Source organism: Ananas comosus, linkage group 17 (assembly GCF_001540865.1).
Source record: "Ananas comosus cultivar F153 linkage group 17, ASM154086v1, whole genome shotgun sequence".
Lineage (NCBI taxonomy): Eukaryota > Viridiplantae > Streptophyta > Magnoliopsida > Poales > Bromeliaceae > Ananas > Ananas comosus.
Genome location: NC_033637.1, coordinates 47,161 through 62,920, shown reverse-complemented (window position 1 = coordinate 62,920; position 15,760 = coordinate 47,161). Strand labels below are relative to the sequence as shown.

The following is a 15,760-nucleotide window of genomic DNA, read 5'->3' as shown; positions in this document are numbered from 1 at the left end:
TAAAACAAAAGATAGATTAAAGTAAATTAAGGGCGGTGTTCTGGTGCATGGAGATAGCCGCACAGGAAATGGGATGGAAAAGCCGCGCGACTCGAAAGAAAAAGATAGAAAAATGAGAAAGAGAGTAGTAATAATAGGATTGAGGATTGAGGATGGGATGGGAAAATATAATGCAGTCAAATGGTGCTCGGCTGTAAAAGCTAAATCCCCCCCTATTTTTTATTTGTTGTCATTAAACCGTAATAGTGTATCCCACTTCAAATAATTAAGGATTGGGGCCGGGGCTGCAAATCCCTATAATAAGACCTCCTCGCTGTTTCAGAAACCCAATGAAGAAATCGGAGCGTCCCATTTGCTGCGCTCGTCCTCCTTTATTAGGAGGCGAGAGATTACCGCTGAGAGAGGAAAAGCAGCAATGTTAGTACAGCTCTTGCCAGTTTAAAGATGCCTTGAATATCAGCAATCAGCAATCAGCAATCAGCAATCAGCAATCAGCAATCAGCAATGCAAATAAATAGAGAGAAAACTAATTAAATAAATAAGAGAATTAAATAGGTACGCATAGCATAGAAGAGGGAGGGAGGGAGGAAACAAAGCAAAAGGAAAAAAAAAAGAAAAAAAAAGAAAAGGAAAGAGTGCCTGCACAGTAAAAGCCAAATTCTGGCAGAGGGCTTAAAAGCTGTTGGGAAGACTCGTTGACCGTCCCGGACTCGCCCGCTGCCTCTGACAGCAACGAGTTTGCTTGCTCTGGTCTCGAGTCGTGACCCACCAAATCTTAAATATTAAAAATTAAGGCCCGACACGAGCTATTATTTGATTACCTTATTTTTGTACAGTAATTCAGAATGTGTTTATACCAGCATTAACTGTTCTTTTTTATTAACTATTTAGAGAGCAACGAATGATCCCAAGTAAGTCCGTAAAGACTCGACATAGTTCTTTTGCTCGGCTCGGATACTGTAGCAGCCTAGCGGGTACAAATCAGGCTCCAATTCTAAAATAAGTTAGTTGCTTGACCATCGGCTAGTTACTGTTTTCATGCTCCGCCACCCCAAGCAAGCTTGTCGGCAGCAGTTTTGGCGAACATCCTTCCAGCTTAGTTTTCGCTCCGCTCCTGGTTATAGTAGGACAAGGCGGTGGTAGAGCAGCAACGGGGGTCGCACCCAGACGTATGAGAGAAGTTAAGGAGCCGAACGCCGTAAGAGTATCTGCATGCATCCAATGAAAATGGGTCGCCATCCCGCTCTTCCGGTGCCAATCTAAAACCTTTGACCAAGTCCAGCATGTCGCGAGAGGTCGACGCAAACACTCAGTCAGTTCGGTCCGGGAGGCCCATGATGTTGTCATCAAATATCGTACCCTTCAAACGAACGGGATCATATAGCGAACTAACTGCAGCAGTGCAGAAGCAGTTCCAGGAGTGACAATTAACTAGAGGCGTGGGTCATACCCAGTAGTAAGAAGGCAGGCATGATTGCAGAAGTAGCGAGGGGCATTGCGTGCGGTCCCCAGCCCCGCTCATCTACAGTTCACAGACTACAGGCTACAGACTACAGACTCCAGCCTACAGACTTCGGCCAGCCGCTGTGGGGTGTGGGCCTGCGGCCACGCAACCCTTCTCTTTCCTCTTGCTTTCTTTAGTTTGTGCTCGCGTCCCTCCTCAAAAGTGGCACGCGGTTTTGTGACGCCAAAGCATAGCAAATTTTAATTATAGACTACAAAAGCAGATAAAAAGCAAAAGATATTTATCCATGTCACTATTTTAATTAAGTTCGGCAGAAGACGCTGAGCTTTTTTTATCTTTTCGTTTTTATAACTATTTTCTAAAGAAAAGGCAGAAGACCCAGAGCAATGCGTGAAATAGCATATACAATATATTATATTATATATATTAAATGGAGAGCGCAAGATTCCCTTGCTAGTATAATTATACTGGGGAGTTTCTCGCCACGGCTTGTCGCAGCTATCATTTGCGTATGAAAAACGATCGAAATAAGAAAATATTAGTCTAAAAGAAACAATTAGAAAGAGAGGATAAGGAATTAAATTTCGCACCAAAAGTGAGCAAGTGCTTGTCCCTTCTTGATTACAAAAGCATTACAACGGCCCGAGAATAATTCAGGTATTCCCTCCCAACCCCAAGGCTTTGCTGCTACTACAACGAATAAACCTTCATACTTTCTTGAAATAATTTCATCCTTTTCTTTCTCTAATCCTTAATTACCAAAAAAGAAAAAAAATCTAAGAATATCAATATCAAATATAGACCTACAATTTACCAAAACTATAAAAACTATCTATATCGACAATAACCCATCTAAGAACTAAATATTATTTTCTCATTTTGCCCATCTTCTATTTTCTTCTTTTTTTCTCTAAAAAAAAAAGAGAAAATATTATAAATATAATTAAACGTATACTAAATTAGAACTAATTAATTAAAACAAATTAAGCTACATAAATAGTAAACAAAAAACCATACTGCTTTCAATGAAATAAAAAATAAAATTCACAAAAGAATATAATAATTTTTAATTAAGATCAACATGAGATCTACATAATATTGAATTAAAACAATAATAAATTTAAGTATGAAAAAAGTTCATAAATTTAATCATAAACAAGAACGAGTTGTTTTTTCCTGAAAAATAAATTTATTAACCCCAAATAATACCACACAATTATTTAAAATTAGGTATAAGCAATGATGACAAATTAGTTTAAGACAAAAATTATAACAAATTAAAGTTTAAGAACGAAAGTGCCATCCGCTTATAGTTTGAGGACCAAATGTGCATCAAATGTGCAATTTACCCCATTGAATTTGAATAAAGATGGTCAGTTGTACTTTGCTTGAGGAGTACTACTCACATCACACACCTCCCACCCTCCCCAGACTTTAAAAACTAATCTCTCAGATTTCCAATAAAGCCTCGACAGGAGAGATATGATTGTATAATAGTCTACAAAGTGAGGTGGCTATTCTCATTTAATCAAATATTAGATGCTCCTTGCAGGCTTCTTGCAGAAATAAAACAAAATAAAAAGAAAAAAGCGAAGAAAAGGAATCACCAACCATCTTCGAGTTTTCTACTCATACTCCTTTTAATATGGCAATCGACTAAAGAGTAAAACAAAAACAACCCTAAAACAAAGCTGCAATGTGATAATTAAAGGAGTAGAGGGCACAGAATCCTACTCGTCAGCCCACTTTGCAAATTGAAAGATTATTTTATGCTCAAAATTGAAACATCCAGCTCAACTTTTGCGAGAAAAATTCAAAAAATTGCTGTGTGGGCAATTTTTATTAGAACTTCCGCTTCAACTTTTCAATTTCTGAAAGACCGAGATAGCTTGCTAATTTGTAATGTAAGTTATAAGGCCATAAAATATGAAGTGTCCACCAATGAAAGAAATTTTGAGTATCCCATGAAGTACCTATGAGTCAGGTTCAGGAGGAACATTTACATAATGGTGGTACATCCTCCACCAGTTCTCTGAGGCTTCCTCAACCGTCCGATACATCCAGATATGTGGCTTGGCTTTCTCTCGAGCTTCCAGGATCGCCTGCAATATAATGACATAGAAGGCTTGATATATGCAATTTGAAAGCACTGCATTGTAACTTATAGAAGAGGATTCAAATAATTTAAAGCAATGACAATATAACACACAAGTATTGGGAGAGCAGACCCATTATTTCAGATGGTTGTTGGGGAAGGAGGGGATCAATGGCAACATCTGAGATCAAATCTGGCCATCTTTCTTATCTTTTTAGTTTGGCTTCTAATGAGCGCAAATATAAAATTCTTAAATTCCTGTTTGGCACAGTTTCTGGCTTTAAGATTGAAACAGAGGCCAGCATGTGGAATCCCAAAAGCAGCATTCCCAATTTGAAGCTATGCTTTTACCTTCAACTAGAAGCTACTGAGAGCTTTTAGCTTCTATTTAAACTCCAGTTGGGCCAAGAGGCCCCAATAAAAAGTAAACTGTCTATACGTCAGCTGCTTTAAGAGATCTCATTTATGATAAAGCAAGCTCTTGATCACTAAAACAACAGACATCAATAAATTTCATGCATGTCCCTTCCCAACAGACGGATGGTACAAACAACCAAGTGGGAAGAGAAAAGGCAATGGGGAATGAAACTGATTCTAAGATCTCTACAAATTCTTTCTTCCTGTGATCCATCTATAACCCTTCAAAAGCATGCAACATGAGAGATGAATATAATTGTTAGACCAGAGTGATGCCACAAACAAGAAGAGCTAAAATACACAAACTATTCACATATAATCACGCCCATCTTGGTCACTGGCTAGTTCGAGCTCATCCTAAACTAAAGCCAGAGCCTGAGTACGTCTTAAAGATGGATCATTATTTGATGGCCAGACAACTGAGACAAGTTTAAACTAGAAAAAAAAGGGTCATATGCACACAGCAAAGCTTATCTCATACCATTCGGTGATGCAAATAGCCCAAGTCTCAAAAATGGTATTTTGAAACTTTAACTCAATGTCAGATGGACCTTAAATGGTGGAGGGCATTCATGATAATTTTTGATATATTGGATGGCATTCATGATATTATCAATTTTAGAAAGGTATTGACGAAAGAAGGTCATGCATAAAATTATTCATATATATATATATATATATATATATATATAGAGAGAGAGAGAGAGAGAGAGAGAGAGAGTCCGATTGGTATATTATCGGTAGCAGAAAGGCCTCCGTGCTACCAAGTTGTTTAATGATGTGACTTCCAAATCGACGATCGACTCCATTGGACTTGATCTATATTATTGAAAGTATTTGAAAACTAAATTTCATAATTTTTCGACATCATTCACCTATCAAACGAGTAGTCTAAAAATAAACGACTGAAACTAAAAATTTCATAAAAAAATGATGATAAAAGATTTGAATTTAAGATCAGAGATACTGATCTTACTCTAAATAGTGAAAATAATTTTCTATAAAAATTTCATCAGATTTGGGTTGTTTTATACTGTTAAATTCACAAATTCATCACATCGACCACTAAAATTGTTAATTTGACTATTTGAGACCTTTTGATCACTAGCTAAATGATGTCAAAAAATTATAAAATTTAGTTTCCAAATATTTTTAATAGTGTAGATTAAGTCTAACGGAGCCGATCGTCACTTTAGAAGCTGCATCATTAAAAACAATTTGGTAGCATAGAGGCCTCCGTGCTATGATAGTATACCAACCTAGCTCTCTCTTTTCTCTCTCTCTCTCTCTCTCTCTCTCTCTCTCTCTCTCTCTATATATATATATATATATAGAGAGAGAGAGAGAGAGAGAGAGAGAGAGAGAGCCAATGGACCAGCCACATTAGCATCCCTAATCGCAATCAACTCACAATTGAATAGTTCAAAGTTTGGCTCAGCTAACTAATTGCATCTAGAGAAACAAGCTTACTAGCCACTTACAGCAATTGCCTAATCATGGGTTAAGAGTTGAAAACAACTTAGTTGGGACAGAAGTACAATCAAATCACAGATTGAGGCATCTCAAAAGTCATAAGTTTCTTTTGCAATTAATCAAAATTCAGGCTTTTCATGGTTGACCGCCTAGCGATGACTGAGCAGGATAGAAGTCTCACACAGGAGCAACCTGATTGAGTATTGGAACCGATATTGATGGTAGAAGCACTTGGATTAAAAAGAAAACCTAAAGGAGGAAGCAATCTGGTAATATTTCCAAAAGAAAGGCGGCAGTCAAATATTATAGAGAAGCATTTCAATGGCAAAAATAAAGCATGATTAGCTAAGCAAAACATCACAATATGTATATTGGCTGCTAGAAGTTCTGCATCCAAAAGCTAGAAATGCAACAAGGATATTATCACTGAAGAAAAGCAGCGTTGCATGATTTCTAGCACATTTGTTGTTAAAGAGGTTTTCAAGGATAGGCAAAACAAACAATTACATTCATAGTAAAAACAACATAGCTGGCAGCATTTAAGTTAAGAGAGATGATGACTGACCTTAACTTCTGAAGACTTTTTGGTTTTCAGAGTTAAACAGTCAAAAAGTGCATTCCACTTTCCAAAACAAGTGTCAAATTCTCCATACCTGTAATATTGTTGCATCTGATGAAATGGAGCTGCCATAGATCACGAGTGTCAGTTTATAATATAGCTCCAATCAACATGCTAGAGGATACAACATCTGTCTGAGAAAATACACTGAAAACATATATATAGCAACATAATATTCAATCTTCAAGCTTTCAATCATCTAAATGGGGTGCCAACTTCTTAAAGGTGTAGGTATTACATAACGGAAACAAGGCCAGTAAAAACATAGCACTCTATCAAGCCCGTGTTTTCAATCAGATAGGTCGAGTGACTACGCACGGGGTAGATCTTCGGCTTAAAATTGACGCCCAGCTTTAATCCATACCACACATTTCAAAGATTGTGGCACATAACAAATTGCTTTGAAGGACAATACAGTCAAATTCGTAAGATAAACTTAAATTCAAAATATTTGATTCTGAACAGGAGTATTTTCATTCATCAATGATATTGGAGGATTCATGGTATAACATACCAAAGGAATTAATCATATGGAAGGATCTTCATCAACATCAGTTGAAAACACTAAAATAAGCAGAGAATTCGCATTATCTCCTTTGTTCTTATTTTCTTCCTCTTTGTTACTAAAACGACCTAACAGTTAAAAAAAAAAAGAGGAGGAAGAAGAAGCGTCGACAGGAAAAGATGATGATGTGGGAAGATGACAAATGGTAGTACCTACATGAAGGGTCAGCGACGAGCTTAATTGGCACCATTATTGAGCTTTCATAGCATCAAGTAGGAAAACCCTAGAGAGAGAGAGAGAGAGAGAGAGAGAGAGAGAGAGAGAGCGCACAGTAGCAGAACCATAAAGCGTCGAAGCACTTGGTGCAGGAGAGGGTCGGTGTTTTGTTGCCACTCGTGGGAGCCTCCTCTTCCTTCGGATTTGGATCCATTTGTGGGCGACGCGGGTAAGAAGAGGCAGAAGACGAAGACAGAAAAGGGACGGAGGGGAGGCTGAGGAGTGAGGAGGGGGCAACCAAGGCGAGAGAGAATGGCCCTGCGCATCTGCGCGCGATTTGGGCTGTCGACGGGCCGAGGCCATCCTGAGGTCCGAAAGGCCGCCTGTTGCTCTTCCGAATCGCGCTGAAAACCTTGCCTGTGCTAACTCGGATCAGGCTAAGGCCCACTCTAGCTGCTCAAACCCACGGCCCACCTCTCACCAGAATCTATTCCAATGGGAGAGATTCTCCCCTGCACGCCGGGGGCTGGGAATGTCGTCGTCGTCCACAGCCACAGCTTCTTTTTCAAATAGTTTTCTTCCCCAAAGATGTTACAAGCCGATTTGTAAAATGCAAGACTAGTAGAATTTGTATTTCACTAAACTAAAATTGTGCACCATCTATTGTTTGCCGGTGAATGTTTACGAAACACCACTTCTGTCATCCCCCCTCAATTATTTTGCTTTGTCATAAATTATTGAAAATTTCAAATCTGCTAGATAAAATGTTTTTATCTGAGGAAGTAACCCTTATCTAGAAGTCCAATTTTGCTGTTTTCCTGGCCAGATAACCTCTATGGTTTTGATTGAAGATGGAGTTTGGTGCCCGGTTACACCATCAAAAACAAGCCTTTTCATTTTACAAAATCAAGTCATCAAGGTCACTATCGTCACATAAAGCAGGCAAACTTTTTTTTTTACCCCCCACAGGTGTAAGATTGCGCATGTATCACACCGTAATCTAGCAGCACGTGTAGGTGATTTGAGATTTTGTATTGTTCTTTTTATTTAATAAAATTCAGACCTGATTAGATAATCTTTCATATCTGCCTGTGTAAGTACTAACTACCAAAAACTCATATTCTCTCGAAATCGTTTTCCAGCTACAAGAAAGATGGGGTAGATCGAGACTGGGATCAATTTTAGGATACAACGAGGAGGAGCGTCTAAAATATATTTACATGTTAGCATATTCGGGCTGAAGATGCCAGTATGCCAATGTCATTAAGCCAAGAAATTAACGAAGCTAGCCAGCCGGCCAATTAAGTTAGCAAGCCCGTACAATAACAGTCGAGAAAGCGCGCGTAGTCCATTAATGGTGGGGTCCAAAATTATGCCCTTCTTCTGGAGGGATATGTCTCTTCCCGAGCACAGGACTGGCTTTGTTCGCGGCTGATTTCTACAAGGTCGGTGGAGGGGATTCATGGAATTACGATGCTGTATCGGCACGACACCAAATCACCAACACGGAGCTGGAGAATGGAGAGGATTGGAGAGGAGGCGGGTACGTCCAAAGGCCGACAGTGTGGAAAAGGAAAGAAGCTGCACCATCCCTCGTGCCTGTCGTGTTCGTTCCGTCTCTACGGCCCGTTTGGCCCACCCTCGTGGATGCTGCATGCATCCCCCTACCCCTACTTCCTCACTTTCCCTCTTTACCCCCCTATGGATAGACTTGATTGATCACTTCTCCTCCTCTAACACGCCCCCCCTCACCCCCCTTTTTTTTAATATAAAATTTTTATAAGTACCTGATCGTTCCTCCGCGTCTTCTGTTAATTTGCTTCCCACCGCTCGCTAATGGTCATTGATGAATAGAATAGATTGCACGCGCTGCTGGTCTACTGCAGCGTGCATTATTCAGTGCGGCGCCGCCTCCTTTCCCTCTATGGTTCTACGTCTGCTCTAAACCGACCGTACATTTTGTGGTTGGTGAAATCCGCTGAATGGATCCGTCCCCAACCCACTTACCAGTTACCACCCTCGCCACCATCAGCATTTCTCTTTTGTTGTTTTTACTGCCTCCACTTTCCTCTCATTTCTAGGACGCGAACCGAACCGAATCGAATCTCCGCCTAAAAGCTTCTCCCCCGTGCCCCACCCCCATCATTATTAGAGGAAGAAATGGATGGATCGCCGATGCGCTCCTCTTCTGGCAGCTGCTGTCGCAACGGCAGCTAAGTGATCCGTCGCCGCATTAGCTCTTCAGCCGATGCGGTGATTGAGCAGCTCTCCTCGGCCTTCGTCGTGCAGATCCACATCTGCAGTTATGATACGGATTGGTGCGTTGACGAATCAATCTGATCTGTAGCCCCCTCCTCTTTCAGCTTCCCCTCCCCCTCTTCGATTCCCCTCTTCCTCTTAGAATCCGTAATTCCATCTGCATTTCTTCCCCGGATTCGCTTCGCTAGAGAGCGCGGGGAAAAAGGAAAACGACGAAAATGAAGAAGCCGAATTCCGAGTCGTGGCTTGGACGCGTGGGCCTGGCGCGGGGGAGCGCCGGCGCCGGCGACGGGGAGAGGGCCTCGATCGGGGTGCTGGCCTTCGAGGCGGCGAGCCTCATGTCGAAGACGGCCCACCTCTGGTACGCCCTCGACGACGCCAGCGTCGCCCGCCTCAGGGACGACTTCCTGCACCTCGAGGGCGTCCGCAAGCTCGTCTCCGACGACGACGACTTCCTCCTGGGCCTGGCGCTCGACGAGATGGCCGACTCCCTCGGCTTCCTGACCCGCTCCGTCGCCCGGCTCGGGAGGCGCTGCTCCGACCCCTTGCTGCGGCGCTTCGACCGCTTGTTCGCGGATCTGACCAAGAGCGGCCACGATCCGTACGGCCTCCGCTACGCCGGCAAGAAGATGGAGCGCAAGGTGAAGAAGATGGAGCGTCTGGTGGCGGCCACCTCCGACCTGTACCAGGAGCTGGAGGTGCTGGCCGAGCTGGAGCAGGCCCTGAGGAGGGTGCAGCCCCGCAACGACCCCCGGAGCATCGCCGAATTCGCGCACAAGGTGGTGTGGCAGCGGCAGCAAGTGAAGTATCTGCGAGGAGCCTCGCTCTGGGGCCGGACCTACGATTATGCCGTCCGCTTGCTGGCGAGGTCCCTCTTCACCATCCTTGCCAGGATCAAGCTCGTCTTCGGTTTCGAGCACAAGGGCGCTGCTGATCCTGCTGCCGGGAGACGCCTCTCTCGCAGCCACTCTGTTGCCGGGCTGATGCACTCCTCCGTCCATCCGTCCGACTACAATGAGATTCACAGGTTTTCCTCGGGCCCACTCGGGAATTCCACCGCCAAATCAGGGCCTATTACCAGCAGAGAATCTAGAGATGTTGGGAAGCAGCGTCCGCCTCACGGCCGTCTCCATCACTCAGGGAAAGGCATGAAAACCAGGTGGCCTTCGGTTGGTGCAAAACCGTTCAAGGGTTGCATGGCTGGAGGAAGCGAGTCTCCGGTTCTGCAGAGCTGCATATCATTGGACGGTGGCTTCAGAAGGTCAAGTGCTGGGCCGGCAAACCACGTTGAAAAGGAACGCGATTACATCGAAACTCAGTTCAGGGGTAATTTTTCGAGTATGAAGCTCTTCTCGTCCTTGTTTGAGTCCAAATCTAAGCTTCTGAATGCCCCAGAATCGACCCTTGGCGCAGCTGCTTTGGCTCTGCACTATGCTAATGTCATAATCGTCATTGAGAAGCTCGCGGCATCACCCCATCTGATTGGTCCGGATGCAAGGGACGACCTGTACAATATGCTGCCAATGAGCATAAGATCATCCCTTAGAACACGGCTCAAAATTTATGCAAGGAATTTAGCCGCTCCGGTCTATGATCCAGCTCTAGCGGTGGAATGGACTGAGGCGATAACAAGGATATTGGAGTGGTTGGCCCCGCTTGCTCATAACATGATAAGGTGGCAGTCCGAGCGGAATTTCGAGCAGCAGCATGTTGTTTCAAGCACCAATGTACTTTTGCTGCAGACCCTTTACTATGCGAATCAAATGAAGACAGAAGCTGCAATAACTGAGCTGCTCGTTGGCCTCAACTATTTATGGAGACATGGAAGGGAACTCAATGCAAAAGCAATATTAGAGTGCGTCAGCGGCAGAGATTTTGATGATTGCTTTGAAACAATTGGCTGATATATTGTATTTAGTTTAACTAATTATTGCTGCTGTTGCTGCTGCTTCGATGATGCAGCACCAACCAATTAGCAACCGGAATATGGAGCCTTTATCGGGCAACGTGATTAGCTTATGATGAGTTCATCGTTTCTTCACAAACATCATACAACATGTGGCAGGTAGTTCCAACTTGTATCTCAATCTTATTGAATCTGGGTTGTAGGACTGTCAGGTGGGGCAGGTTTAGACATCCTAACATCTTTTCCTGGGATGTATTTCAGTATTTGACCAGAAGTTAGCTTTTTGCATTACCTGAAGTAAATACCTGTTGTTGAATTATGCTCCCTGAAGCTGGGGATTGGCACTATACACATGCAGCAGTGTTTTTTTTTTTTTTTTTTCTTGCCACATTGTTGCATTACCTTGGAACTCTTGTAAGTTTATGAAAGAAATCAGTTAATATCAAACAAATTATTGCAGAAATGGTTCTTTGTGAAACCTTTCGTCTTCCAACTATCTTGGTTTCCTACCGACCGTCCCTTGAGCAAGTGGCAAAGGGCTTGGTAGTTGGTACCTGAGGTCCCAAGTTCGAATCCTAGTCGATTCACATTTCCAGCTAAGTTTATTTCTAAATGAAATAAACGAAGCGGGTAGCGTGCTACCTATCTCTATCAAAACAATAAAAAACTATCTTGGTTTCCTTATGTTTCTTGTGCTAGGAAGCTTGCCTCAATGATAACCTCTCTCTGCCATTTATCTTTGTTATAGCTTTGATGCTTTCGAGGGTATCTCCTGGCAATCAATCTCAGTAATAGGAAGTGACCATCTTAAACATTTTAGGTCACGTTTCATAACTTAGGAATGAATTTAAAAAAAAGAAAAAGGATTTTGTGTGTTCTTGAGTACCGACTGCTAACCCTGCGTGTCACCTATAGATATTAAATGCTCCCAGTGTAGATTTGTTTATGTAGTAATATTCTTTATGCTGATATTTTATCTTCCAACGAAAAGAAATACTTATTGTTCCTGCTGCTGAGTTGCAGGCATGGACTCGCAAATCTTAAAGGAGGCTTTTTAGATGTCTCATTTTTGTTGCTTTCTAATATAATGTGGATCGTCTACATTGGCAGGTGTTTCTTTTGATCTCTTAGCATGATTGACTCTCCAGTTCTTTTTTGCCACTTTGACAAAATCTTTTTGTTACAAAAATTGGTTTAGATTGCAGTTTTCAGATTACGACAACTCAAGTTCAGAGCATAGCTTATTTTCCTCTTCACTCTACTACACTATGCATTCTCTAGGTGCAGTTGTTCTGCTGAAACATATTCAAACTCTACCAAGGATTACTAGCATGGATAGAAATTGTCAAGATGGAGCCATTAAAGAGTAATAGTTTCCCAAGAAGTGCCTCCAACTTGGCTGACCTGCTTTTATTTGGTTTGTGCTACCAAATCATCTTGTATAATATATTCCTCTATTGTTAATTTCCATTCTTCCTGTGGATTTTGACTTATTTTTCAACCCTCACTTCCAGCACTTTCAGGAGTTCTTGACAAATTGAAAGAACCAAAACAGGTCTATAGAGGCAAACATGTTGAGATTAAGAAGCATATAGTTTGAAGCTATTTAGATACTTTCATGCATTGTATGAAGTTACGAGTAAATCTCCATTTATGGCTATCTTTAGAATGTTGGGCACTGAATTACTTCTTCAGCGCTTTTATTGTTACCAAATTTATAATTACTAGTGGATTAATAGAAATAGATTTATATGGACCTTTAGATCTTCAAAGCGTATAATGGCAACTAATTCAGATGCTTGACATACTGAGGCCTACTCTAGCTATGACGTTCTTTGTTTAACTACCTTAAAATCTAATGCCTTGCCAAGTACTTCTTTCATATTAGAGTTCTGTTTTTTTTTTTGCAAAACCTTAGCTAGAATGTTTAATTTACGATATAATTAAGCTTTTGCAACAGTCATATTCTCTTAGGAGAGGAAAAAAGGATGATATAATGGCTAAATAATAAAATGTCCAAGGATTAATATGTGAATTCACATATATGTGAACAATGAAGCGCCTTAATCATACCATTTTATAAGTAGCTGGCATGATAACCAGTGGGGCAATATGCAGCATGTTAACCTGAGGGTTGCTAAATAGGATGAAGATTATCTCAGGCCAAAGAAAGAAGCATCATACATTAACAAGTTGGAGAAATCAAAGTGGAGTGCCTTTGTCTGATTTCATGGATGTGGTTTAGTTGGGAAGACAACCACTTTGTTGTTTTATTGGTGTTTTGAAATTGACATTCCATTATCATGTGATGATATTTAGGGACTGTTTGGTTTAAGATTTGTAATATTTTAAAAATATTGTATATTCTGTATTTGGAATGATAAGTTTGTTACTAACTTATCGAGCTATTTGGGTTGGGAGGTTACTAAGAACTAGTACATTCTTTTTAATAGACTTAGTGATTCTCATCAAGTATAAAAATAAGAATGTCTATTTATTCATGATAATTTAGTATTTCTATGGCTAATACCTTTTACAATTATCCTACTTAAGTTAAATGGTAGTAATTTGAATATTTTCAATAAAAAATATTAAGAATTATCGGAATATTAAAATTGTGAACCAAACAGGCACTTAGCCGTATATTCTAAAAGTCCGCAGGAGTGCCATGACTCTCAATGTATATATGTATATGTATATACATATATACATATAGACATATGTATGTATATACATATATACATATATATGTACATATGTATATACATATGCATATACATATACATATATACATATGTATATATGTATATACATTTATACATATATACATTTATACACATGTATATATGTATATATGTATATATGTATATATTACTAATAACCTTTAGATCAAACACTATTCCACCTACCATCATCTACGACAACCTACCATCATCATCTCAACCTTACATCTTTCTATCCAAGGGTTAGAAACTCAAAAGCACAAAGGAATTGGCTATGTATATATATATGGAATTGAGCTCCTATGCTTTTAAAAGTACCAAGTCATTGGTGCTTGTAAGTTTTTGACCGGTGAATTAAGAGAAGTGCGGTTAGGATGATGTGGGCCCTCTAGGGTTGAGTGAGTGGTTGGTTGAATAGTATAATCTAACGGGTGAAAATGATCCAAGGTGTAGATCTAATGGTAGAAAATTTACAAGCACCAAGTGCTTGGTGCTTTTACAAGCACCATAGCTGGACTCTATACATATGTATACATATTTATATACATATATATATATACATACATATGTATATATATATATATATACGTATGTATACACTATACATACTTATATACATATATACATATACATACGTATGTATACATATGTGCTGGTGGAAATTAAGCCAATGCGAACCAGGTTTTGTGACCAAATGTTTCTTTGACTAGATAATTTGTCATGTCCTTGAAAGATGATATATTAGGCATATATAGATCCTATGCACCCGTGAAGACCTATTCACACTCGCTGTCAACTAATCATCACATGCCTGTTAGTAAATAAAGGGGAGCTGCAGAACAGGATTTTCATACATTATAATAGATCTCAACTGCATGGAGTATCTTGGTTTCTGAGAGATGCGAAAAGATGTTTACAATAGAGTACAGACGGTTAAGTAAGTTTATTTTTTTTTAGCCGTTGTAATTCACCTTATGGTGGGTGAAGTATTCTACCTTAATAGAACTATTAGAGCTTCACAATAGTTAACGTGTTTGATTCCGAATAAAACTATCGAAAATGACTTTCATGTTAAAAGGGTTCTTTATGGAGAAAATAAATGAAGCAAAAAACTTTGTTGGTGTTTCATTTGTGCCATAAGATAAAGAAGATATATAACTTTGGACGTATACTTGTTTGGTCTGTAGAATAAGAAAGTTGAGCAAATGAGAGTGATGAGAGTGAGAGGTAGATAGGAGTTTTTAAGGTAATCTTTTTCATTGAAAGGATTTTGTAAAATTGCTATTCGCTTCGTTTATTATTTTTAGAAATAAATTTAGCTGAAAATGTGAATCAATTGGGATTCGAACTTGGGATCTCGGAGTACCAACTATCAAGTTTTTTGCCACTTGCATTAGGGATGATCGATTAAATGTTAAATTCTTGTAACGTATTTTTGTAAGCGCTAGAGCAAATTGGACATCTTTCACATAAAACTAGTTACCGCCTAAAATGTTAAATTCTTATAGAGCATTTTTGTAAATGCTAGAACTAACTAAAAACGATTCGCAATAAGACCGAGCTTGTTGGAGACCAAACACGAATGAATAAGAAGGCCAGCCCGGGCACGAGTCCAAAAGTGATGCTGAGAGTTGAAGGTAAAGCCTTGGGCGATATGGTTACCGTTGGCTGCCTCCTCAAAACTTAAAATTTTGAATTTTATAAAGCAGTTGCGGGAAACAATAACACGGGGGGCATAATCCCGCCAATTTCCTTTCCTGTCAGTCCGCCGCGCCAGCATGCAATGCGTCGTGGGCTTTTGCACCGACCGGCCTCTGGTCCGACCCGCTGAAGGCAAACGACTCGCTCAGTCTCACTCGGATCGCTGTTTCAGCCGTTTCGTTGAGTGGGACCCAACACTACTGTATAGTCGTCAATCTGAATATTTACCTCAGTTTTATGATCCATAACAAATTTAAAATCAGATAAAAAATAAATAAATAAAATCTAAAAGGATAATTTATTTAATTTGTATAATTTATTTAATTAAATATATGTCTACCGTCATTTTTTAAATTTATATTCGTAAAATTCTATATCAAA

General features: G+C 40.2%; 2 protein-coding genes across 9 annotated transcripts; one reads left to right on the top strand and one right to left on the bottom strand.

Moving 5' to 3' along the window:
* On the bottom strand, positions 1 to 7,332 carry LOC109723106 (uncharacterized protein C227.17c). 7 transcript variants are annotated; one of them, XR_002219619.1, is made up of 5 exons: positions 6,905 to 7,282; positions 6,016 to 6,134; positions 3,439 to 3,567; positions 1,451 to 1,659; positions 783 to 1,360 (listed from the first exon to the last, which is right to left on the bottom strand). XR_002219619.1 is itself a non-coding variant. In XM_020251323.1 (4 exons), the coding sequence occupies exons 1-3, from the start codon at positions 7,002 to 7,004 to the stop codon at positions 3,439 to 3,441; spliced, it is 348 nt and encodes a 115-aa protein (XP_020106912.1). In that variant the 5' UTR covers positions 7,005 to 7,281; the 3' UTR covers positions 1 to 395. The 7 variants fall into 7 exon arrangements, 6 of the variants coding, with proteins under 6 accessions (XP_020106912.1, XP_020106911.1, XP_020106910.1 ...); XM_020251323.1 differs by lacking the exons at positions 783 to 1,360; positions 1,451 to 1,659 and adding an exon at positions 1 to 395 and having other exon boundaries at positions 6,905 to 7,281; XM_020251322.1 differs by having other exon boundaries at positions 783 to 1,715; positions 6,905 to 7,283.
* LOC109723105 lies at positions 8,566 to 13,302 on the top strand. Of its 2 annotated transcripts, XR_002219618.1 has the most exons (3): positions 8,566 to 10,904; positions 11,012 to 11,114; positions 11,979 to 13,302. XR_002219618.1 is itself a non-coding variant. In XM_020251320.1 (2 exons), the coding sequence occupies exons 1-2, from the start codon at positions 9,268 to 9,270 to the stop codon at positions 11,058 to 11,060; spliced, it is 1,686 nt and encodes a 561-aa protein (XP_020106909.1). In that variant the 5' UTR covers positions 8,566 to 9,267; the 3' UTR covers positions 11,061 to 11,418. The 2 variants fall into 2 exon arrangements, 1 of the variants encoding a protein (XP_020106909.1); XM_020251320.1 differs by lacking the exon at positions 11,979 to 13,302 and having other exon boundaries at positions 11,012 to 11,418.